The sequence below is a fragment of the Lotus japonicus genome, chromosome 6 (assembly GCF_012489685.1).
Source record: "Lotus japonicus ecotype B-129 chromosome 6, LjGifu_v1.2".
In the NCBI taxonomy this organism is placed as follows: domain Eukaryota; kingdom Viridiplantae; phylum Streptophyta; class Magnoliopsida; order Fabales; family Fabaceae; genus Lotus; species Lotus japonicus.
In genome coordinates this window covers 54069196-54078854 of record NC_080046.1, presented here as the reverse complement: position 1 = coordinate 54078854, position 9659 = coordinate 54069196, and the positions used below count along the sequence as shown (strand labels likewise).

Here is a 9659-nt window from a genome sequence, read left to right as displayed (position 1 = left end):
AAATTGATCGATAATGAGAAAAGTTAATCAAAGATATATATGCTAATATAGAAATTTAGAATGTAATGATTTGAGCTAACATTGAAATGCAAAGCAAAGTACGTGAATCATGAAAACAGTCATAGAAGTGTTGATGTCACTGTCTCACTGATGTGAGGTTTTGGCGTATAGAGGAGCAAACCATAGGCATAGGATTCTTGAGCCACAAACTACCCCCCTTGAAGCCGCTCTTGGAGTTTAGTGGGCAATTCCATTCTATTCTAGTTTACATTTCTTAGAATTTAGAAGATACAACTCTATCTCAAAAATTAACATATGAGGTGAAGATTGTATTCTCACATATTTAATCATATCTCTAGTTAATGTGAGATTTTTTAACATACTCACTTGTGTCTAGGGTTGAACATTTAGATATATAATATGCAGGACAGGAATAAGTATATGCGGGTGACACACAATCCCACATACAAATAATGTCAACTAAACAGATTTAAGATAAACTCTAATGTATAGTACTACAATTGAAATTAAGAGGCGTAGTTTTGGGGTAGATTTATGATTCACAAATTCTAATATTTTGTGCCATGTCTCAAGATCAAATATTCAAGGTAAGTTAATCCTAAAATGTTATGTATTTACATGATGCTCTGAGAATTCTTGTTCTATTTTAAATGGCTAATTCTGCTGCATTTATATACATCCTTGATTAGTACAATCTATTTATTCATCATGTGATCGGTGTTTCCTTGCAAAGAGAATCAAAAGAACAAGGACATGATGATACTTGTTAATTTGATTCTTTTGAGTTTTGACAATTGCCAAAGTACATATATCCATGGAATGGGTAGAATCGGTCAATTAAGTGTTCTAGATTTATCATTGATTAGTTTTTTGGGCATGACTAGTACATATATGCAAATAAATAGATTAATAAATGTTGGGATATTTTAGTTCAACGTTTAAATTTATCAAATTCAAATTGTATAAAATATGACTAAATAAAATATTTTGGACAATAATTACCATTGGAGTAAAAAAATCCTATAAGATATGTAATCGTTGTCTATGTCATCTAAAAGTTGGGATGTTCTCTATCAGTCGAGTTGGGCAAACAGCAAATATAATAGTAGCAAGCTTAACATTACATCTTAAATCTAAATCTTCAAAGTATAATTAGATTATAAATCTTGTCGTATATGGTCCTAATATAACTAGCTAGTTTTATCAACAAATACAAAATTTCCTAAAATCACAAATGCTGACATACACATGTCATTTTCAATAGTGCCTTCACACGATTATCAAGTTTTGATTAAAATATTTTTCCCTTCAAGATCAACACGTATACAAAGAGAAATGTTACTAAAATAAAATTGGGGTTATAGATACCAAACAAGAAGAACTAACAAAACAACAATAGGAACACCTTGGGCATATAGAAACCTCAACAATCCTCCATGATTGAGAAGTGGAAAAAATAAACACTAACCAAAGGTCTATCTCAAATGACAACGTCAAAAGTTGTGGCCTATGTACTCAAATTAGCCAACCATTCCGCAAACATTGCAAGTATGCACCAAACAGATATCATCTCACCGACAGCTAGAGTACTCCTTAATGCTCTAGAAAACATGTTTGTCTCTATGTTGAAAATGAAAACTTATATTCCCATTGTTAAGGAGGGGAATAGTGCCTCAAGTCACTCTCAAAGCCTCAACAACTCTACTCTTGTTTTTAATATTCCATATCATTTATTAAAACTTGAATTAAAACTTACTCCGCGTCAAAAGTTAGCTTAACACCTCTCATGCCTAAGACAAAACATTGAGTGTGGACTTTTTAACAAAAAAAAATAATACTCCCTTCATTCCTAAATATAAGACTTATTCCAAAAAATTGCACTTATTAAGAAAACACTTAATGTGACTAATTAGTGTATTGATTTTTTAAAAATGCATACATTCTTCCCTATTTACCCTTTGTCATTTTCTCTCACTAATAATTATTGCATTTATATCAAAAGTCATAGTTACTTGGATTAGTAGTAATTAATGGTAGGTGGTAACTTTGGAATTGAAAACATACAATTAATGTGATGGGGTAAATATGGAAGAATACAAAACCTTTTGTTAGATTATTGTAAGAGGTCTTATATTTAGGAACATGAAAATTTTGAAACTAGGTCTTATAATTAGGAACGGAGGGAGTAATGTTCAGATGCTTCCTAACGCTGACTTATGCAATGAGAATACCAACCAAATATTTATCATTCATTGACATTTTATAAAGTCAAACATTTCTAAAGCTTTAAAATAATAAAAGTCAATCAGCAAAATCATTATAATTTTAAAAGTCAGCCATACAATTCAAAATTTCTTTAGTATCAATTCAAATTCAAATCAATTACCATGTCAAAACATGCTTGAAAGGGAGTAGATGACATGTAAGTATTTAAACTTGCACGACATCTCAAACATCAAAATCAATAAGTATAATTACTTAAGGGATTACTCAAATTAAAAAGGAAAAAAAAGTCAAGAGATATAAACACCTTTTTCATGCCTTCCTTTTTTCTTGCTCTGTTCTTTTGTTCATACCTTAAAACATGTCAAGCACACAAACTATTTAAGCAAACCTAAAGACACATCTAAAAAAATTATAATATATTAAATTTGTATGCATGGCAGATTAGGATTTCCTACAGTCCTAAATTCACTGCCATCATCACTCCATAACCATTAAAAGAGATTAATTATACACCTGAAATAGAATTAAATCTGAACCGTCCAACCTTATTTAGACGGGCTACGAAGCTTGTGAATGCAGTGAATTTTGGAAAATTTGACGGCGGAAACGCCGGATCTGTGCAAGACTCTGGTTACTCTACTAGTTACCAGAGAAACCAAAGCATCAAGAGATTAGAAGCATCTCCTGGCCAACCACAAAAGACATGTCTGGTGCTACATGAGCCAAGGATCATGAGAAATTAAAAGGAAGCCTAAGCATTCTCCCAACTCCACCCTCCCACACATGTGTTCATTGGTTGGAGGATTGAGCAGGCAGCATGCACATAACTAATTAACTAATTTATCAAGGATCACCTTAAAAGAGTCAACGGTATAATAATTTTGAGGGACATAAACCTCCGCAAATTCTATGCTGCAATCCAATATTCCCAACTCTCTAACATTCCCACGCGTGGGTGGTTTAAAAAGCTAAGAAACATCCAAAGTATGATTGAAATCATACAACACCACAAAATAATCTAACTCATTTGCACATGAAGTATATCATTTTTCAGACTTTGAAGCACACGCCACCACATGAGCTTTAAATTTCTCAAGCTCTGCCAAAACCTCCTCCTCTGGCCTGTAGATCAGGTCACTCATGCGCCATATCTGCACAAATACATATGAATGCATCAGCCAAAAGCATTTATGTTAAAAAAACAGGCCAATAAACACATTTCAATCGTTAAACCTGCACTGGAACCAGTGACCAGATCAGACATTAAACCAATGATCCATTGACCATTTGTTTTGACCAGTAACTAATGGGGCCAAGATTAATATGATCTCAATATTCATATTAGTTATGCATTAATTTGAGATAGATATTCCGATGCAGATATATGTCGTTTCCAACAAATTTATATTTACCCACTAGGCCACTACTGCACCAATAAATTTGGCCATCCCAGATATATGTTGTTTCCACAAGGAACATATTCAATGGTATGAAAATTATGTAAGGAATTGTTTTCTACTATCAAAAGATGGAAAAAAAACAAAATCCATACCTGCAATGTTCCCCCTCCACCAGTACTTTCACAGTCATCAGACACACTGACAATCGTCCATGGATCATATGCATTCCAGTGGAAGTCAACTACTTTGTCTCTGCAAAAGTAGAAATTTTTAAATAACAATAATGACAGGAGGGGGACCAGTAAATTATTTTGATGCAAAAAAGTTAATACAATCAAAATAATCAGTCCTGGATTAAGAGAAAGTCTAGTGTTATGTGCCTTCCACAACATGGGATCAAAAAATCACAAGGGCAAAAGTGAAGCAGTTTAATGAAAGCTTCCTGAGAATGACAATGCTACACAATACAACCGCTAGCTTGGTGATATCTTAAGAGATTAGTTCAAGTATTCATCAGGAATTCTGAAAAAATACTACTACAAGACCGTGAATCTATGATCAAAGTAAAATCATTAGACATCTTATGCCATTTATATTCGATGTTGAGAAATTTTTATCAAGAAGTTGATACCAAAATGTGATGGGGAATTACAGATGAAGATATTAAAAATAGATAATTACCAACATAAGCAACCAAGAAAACCCCAAAAAGGTGTAATATAAGAAAATTAGGAGCTACATCAGATAAAGAGCAAAAATGAGGTTCAGATTCAGAAAATGGCCTGAAGAGAAGTTTAAATAATCTAAGTAAAAAGCAAGCTCAGCTACAGATCTAGGTGGTAAGAATAAATTAAGCATATTTAAGTGCACCAAAGAGACAATAGCTTCATACCTATGACCAGCATGTTGGAAAAACAACCCTGGAGGAGTATTTATTGATTTTCCTGCTCGCTCGATCTTTTTACCAACCTGCATTACAGAACAAAAACAAATGGCGTCAACACTAGGCATCTTAGTGGCAAGATTCAAGAAAGCAGTGACACACTATCCAACTGAAACTGCACCTTCTCATAGTCCCAGATGTTTAAGAGACCATCTTCTGCTGAACTTCCAAATACAGATGCTTTGTCTGGAGACCACTGAATTAAACAAGCAGTGATTAGCATATGTTACAGCGTTACAATAATATAACGCCAGGAGGCATGAAGAATTCATGAGGAAAAAGAAAGCATGTAGGAAATTACCTGAACACAGAGAACAGCAGCTTTGTGACCCTCAAATTTATGAATAGGTGCCCCAACTCCATTAGAGGTGAGATTGCGGCGATCAAACATACGAACAGAATTATCTGCCGATCTGGAGAGATGTGGTGACCAATCAAATGAGAATGTGATCCGTCACCAATTTGCTCATAATAACAAGATATATAGTAGCTGAATAATGATAATGCTGACTACACCAGAGCAGAACATACCCAGTAAGAATCAGATTATCATCATGGGGATTCCAGTCAACACAGTGAAGATCAGCATCATGAGCTTTTTCAACCTGTAACCAAATTCAGAGAGGGAAATAAATAAATAAATAAATATGTATATATATGAGACAAGATATTACAATTCACAGTGAATAGCGATCTCTTGAGAGATAGATACATAGTTGCCCAGTTAATTTAACCACAATGTCATGCACTCCTTATGAGTTTGTGAGTAAACAGTGAGCTAAAAAAAGTATTCTGTTCACAAAAAAACATGCCTTCAAGTTCATACTTATATGAAAAGAATAATAAAAGAAAACAAACTTAAATACATGATTGAGGTATAAAGCATATACCTTCACCACAGGACTACAACCAACACGTGCATCCCATAAGATGAGACAGGAATCATCTCCAACACTACAAAACTCCTGTGCACTACAGCATGTATAGATATGTCAGGAGGATATGGTTGTCTCATGAAGTACAAATTTAACTCATGCTGCTATTATAGTGCAAATACACTAGATCCCTAAAACATAAATTAAAAAAACAAATAGAACATTTTCATGCCCCTCCGCTCCTCTCCCTTCTCAAGACAAACTTGGAAAAGGTATAGCTAGCTCATTAAATAATAATATGAAGTTAAGAAACAGAATGAGTAAAGGACACCCTAAATTTCAACTGAAGTAAGGTGAACAGTAAAATGAGAATATCTACTTCATTGAAGAAAAGCACGGAAGAATGAAATTGTTCCATGCAAATTACCTAGAAGGACAAAAAGTCACATCTTCAACAGTATCTTCATGCCCACGGTAGATACCTCGTGGTCCAACAGAAGGGCCATCAGCAGTCTTGTCGTAACCTTCGCCTTTGATAATTGACCCAGCAGATTTGGAGTCTGAGGCAGATGTTACATGGTCTTCAATACTCCACAACACTACTGTTTTATCCTTTCCTGTAATGTAACTTGGTGCTTTCAGATATAGAACAATCACATGAAGAAATAACCACGATCTGAAACAAACAAAAAACTAACTGAAGTTTAAACAAAAAGTTAATAACAACCTCCAGAAAGCACATAGGGCTCAGTTGGGCACATCGCAAGAGCAAATTCTGCATTATCTATATGTCCAGTTAAAATCTGCAAGAGAAGTTCTATGTGAATATATCAAGAAGCATCAACCATGCCAAATAACAAAAAGATAACAATGACGTTGCACATGGAGCTTCTTTAATAATGAATAGTTCGAAAAAACTAAAGATCGGGGCCACATAATTCAATGCGGAAAGGTCAATTTGATAATATCCATCTGACTTTCCAAGTTTTTGCATGTAAGGCCTGTTCTTGCCCCAACAATGTGACCCCACTAAGTTCAATAGAGCCACACCCACAAATAACTGAAATAATTAACCACTAGGCGATTAAACGAAAGTGAAGCTGATAAATTGGAGAAATGAATTGGGAAATTTTATTGATTAGGAACCCTAAATCCCAAATACGAATCAGAGAAGCAGATACAGGTGAGTATTTCAAGAGACTCACTCTCTCCCAAACAACTAATAACTGGAACGAACTACCTAACTGAATAACAGTTCCACTATTTATACATTTGAATACTAACTTTCCCTCCACTCAAAGTCTGTTATTCTAACCACTCTAACCACTAACTTACACGCTCTCTTTTCCCCTCCTCTGGTAAAACTTTGTGATAGGAGGTCTAGCCCGAGAGCTATCAAAAGCAGAATCTAACTCACATCACAAGATCATATTTTTGAGAAAGATGTAAACATATTATTTCTCATAAGAAAAATATAGGAGCATGTACATCTGCTTTACTTAATGATTTCAATCCCATGTTACAAATTATTTTGAACTTAACAACACAGACAGATGTCATTGAATATTAATGCTCAATCAAACAGTCATACCAAATCCGGACGAGAGTTTGTAGCTCCAAGGACTGCATGGCGGTTAGGCTGACTTTCAACATCCCAAATAAGGACCTGACATTTGAAGAGTTACAAATAAGGAACCACAGAGCCAGGAAATCAAACTAATTCCAAGGAATAAACAGAGCAAAGCAAACTGTAAAGTTCTTACATCAGGACTGTCAGTATGAGTGGCTACTATCCTAGAACTCTGCGGCAGTTCCCGAATTCTGTTCACCTACAAAATGGAGCAAGAGGATCATATCAGCCAGCAAACAGCAACACACTTATCATCAGCATAATGAAATTCAACGCAGTATAAACATTAATGGGTAGCCATAAATAAACAAAAATCTCGCCAAAATCTCAAAAATCAAAGCCAGGGAAATTAAACAACAGAGTTAATATTAATTCATCTTCATATATGCTTGAAATGAATCCACTTCTCAGTATGTCATTCAGTGTGAAACTAAGATGTGAACATGCATACCTCGCCAGGATGTATGATGGTCTTGTACTTCTTCACAAATGGGGAGCGCGCCTCCTCATTAAACTGAAAGAAAAAAACAACTCCTAGCTGATTAATTGAATCTCAAACATCAAACTAACATCATTCAAACAATAATCCACATAAGATAACAAAACCCCACCTGAGAAATGTGCTCAGCAGCTGCAACCCTAGGCTTAACAACCTCACAATTCGCAATCACCAGAGTATTCGGAACGCTACCATCAGTCTACAACAACAAAAAACAAAAAATCAAATCCCTCTATTTCAATACACTCACATTACATTATACACAATCAATTTCATGAAAAGGTTGAATCTTTCTGTCCAGAATCAAAAGGGCATTGGCATTACATTACACAAGCAGTAACACAATCAATTTCATGAAAAGGTTGAATCTTTCTGTTCAGAATCAAAAGGGCATTGGCATTACCTGCTCAGAAAGGTAGAGCCTTTGGCGATTTTTGTAGGTAGCTTGCTCCAGCTGAGGACCCCATCTGTCAAAAAATCAACACCAAGCAAGAATAAAACAAGATCATCAAAAACTGAAAACCCTAGACACAGAGAGAGAGAGAGAGAGAGAGGAACCGGCAAGAGAGAGAGGGCCAAACGAGGTTGTGGTTGGCGAGCCAGTCATAGAGGACAGGAACAAGAGACTTCCATTGTGTGTACTTCTCATCCACAGAAGATTGTTGCTGTTGCTGTTGCTGCTGATGATGGTGCTGTTGTTGCTGAGCTTTCTTGGTCTCCTTGGGGGTTTTCTGATGCTCATCTTTCTTGTCATCCTTTGGCTTTGGCTTTCGGCCTCTGGTTTCCTTCTTCTTCACCACGCCTTGTTGAGATGGAGGAGTTGGAGTCTCCATGGTTTCTTCCTCACTCTCTGAACACACTCTTGCTTCTCTCTTGCTGCTGCTACTCTAACCCTATTGTTTATTGTTGTGATTGTCCTTTTTGTGCCTATATATATGGGAATGCGAATGGATGATCTTAACTCTCAATAAAAGAAATGATATACGTGTCTTAAAAAAATTTAATTTTTGATTTAGCTTTTTACAAGAGGGAGAATCTAGTTTGAAAAATGTTGGATACACACACCAATAAATGTAGGAAAATGGTGCTTACACCAAGCTGGTTAATAGCGCGCCATAGCGGCTCGATAGCGCTATAGCGTAGCATCCTGGGGATTCACCGCTATTTGCCACTATTGTCCGCTATTTGCTGCTATAGCGCTCGAAATGGTGTTTTTTGAGCTTGCTGCTACGCTACGTTATCTGCTATTAACAACACTGGCTTACACACATTTTCACCTCTCCACCTCTAGAGAGATATAGAAATGAAGGAAGGAGAAATGAGTGATGTGATATAATAGATAAGAAAGATATGGAGAAAAATAAGTGAAAATGATACGTAAGAGAAACAAGAGTGTGAGAATATCAAAGTTCATTAATGTAGATACAAGAAGTGATAAAGTAACACAAGTTATAGTAAAAGCAATGGATGCAGTGTGATAAGAAGAGAGAAATAAAGTCAGTTTTACTGAGTGATTTGTTGGTTTGGAGAATGTCGCCCACCAACATGTTGATTCTAGGTTTGAAAGACATTGTAAGAAAACTAATAGAGGTAAGAGAAAAAAACATGTATTGTTTTAGTGTTTAAGTACACTCTCATTATTCTAGAAGATGGTTAGAATAATATCACTATGGTGGTCATAAGACACTTGCATAAAAAAGACACGCTCTATAAAAGTATAAGAGAAGTATAAATGAGTAATATTGTATGCTACAAAATTAGATAGTATAACACAAGCCTTGCTCACAAATTCACTACTTAAAGGAACCAAAACATAAACAAGCAGAAACCCAAATAAAAAACACAATTAGATATGATGTAAATGCTATAATTATGGTTAATTTTCTTCATACATCAAGTTATTTGATTTTTCTCCAATATCTTATTTGAAAGTTTGTTGGTTCTGACTACTGAGCTTTCAAACGCTCAGTAGATCAATCACATTACAAGTGCCTCATCTAAACCATTTCATAACCATACAAGGTAGATTGAAATGAGAATCTAAGAGAATGGACAAGGGGAAGAG

At 35.2% G+C, this 9659-nt stretch overlaps 1 protein-coding gene across 1 annotated transcript; it reads right to left on the bottom strand.

Annotated features, from left to right (window-relative positions):
- Positions 1-3102: 3102 nt before the first annotated feature.
- Positions 3103-8507, bottom strand: LOC130723657 (WD-40 repeat-containing protein MSI4-like). The gene is made up of 15 exons (XM_057574768.1): positions 8153-8507; positions 7998-8061; positions 7707-7793; positions 7547-7609; positions 7229-7294; positions 7057-7131; positions 6193-6268; positions 5893-6082; positions 5481-5562; positions 5122-5195; positions 4892-5003; positions 4712-4786; positions 4540-4616; positions 3800-3899; positions 3103-3398 (listed from the first exon to the last, which is right to left on the bottom strand). The coding sequence occupies exons 1-15, from the start codon at positions 8425-8427 to the stop codon at positions 3291-3293; spliced, it is 1524 nt and encodes a 507-aa protein (XP_057430751.1). The 5' UTR covers positions 8428-8507; the 3' UTR covers positions 3103-3290.
- Between the last annotated feature and the right edge of the window lie 1152 nt (positions 8508-9659).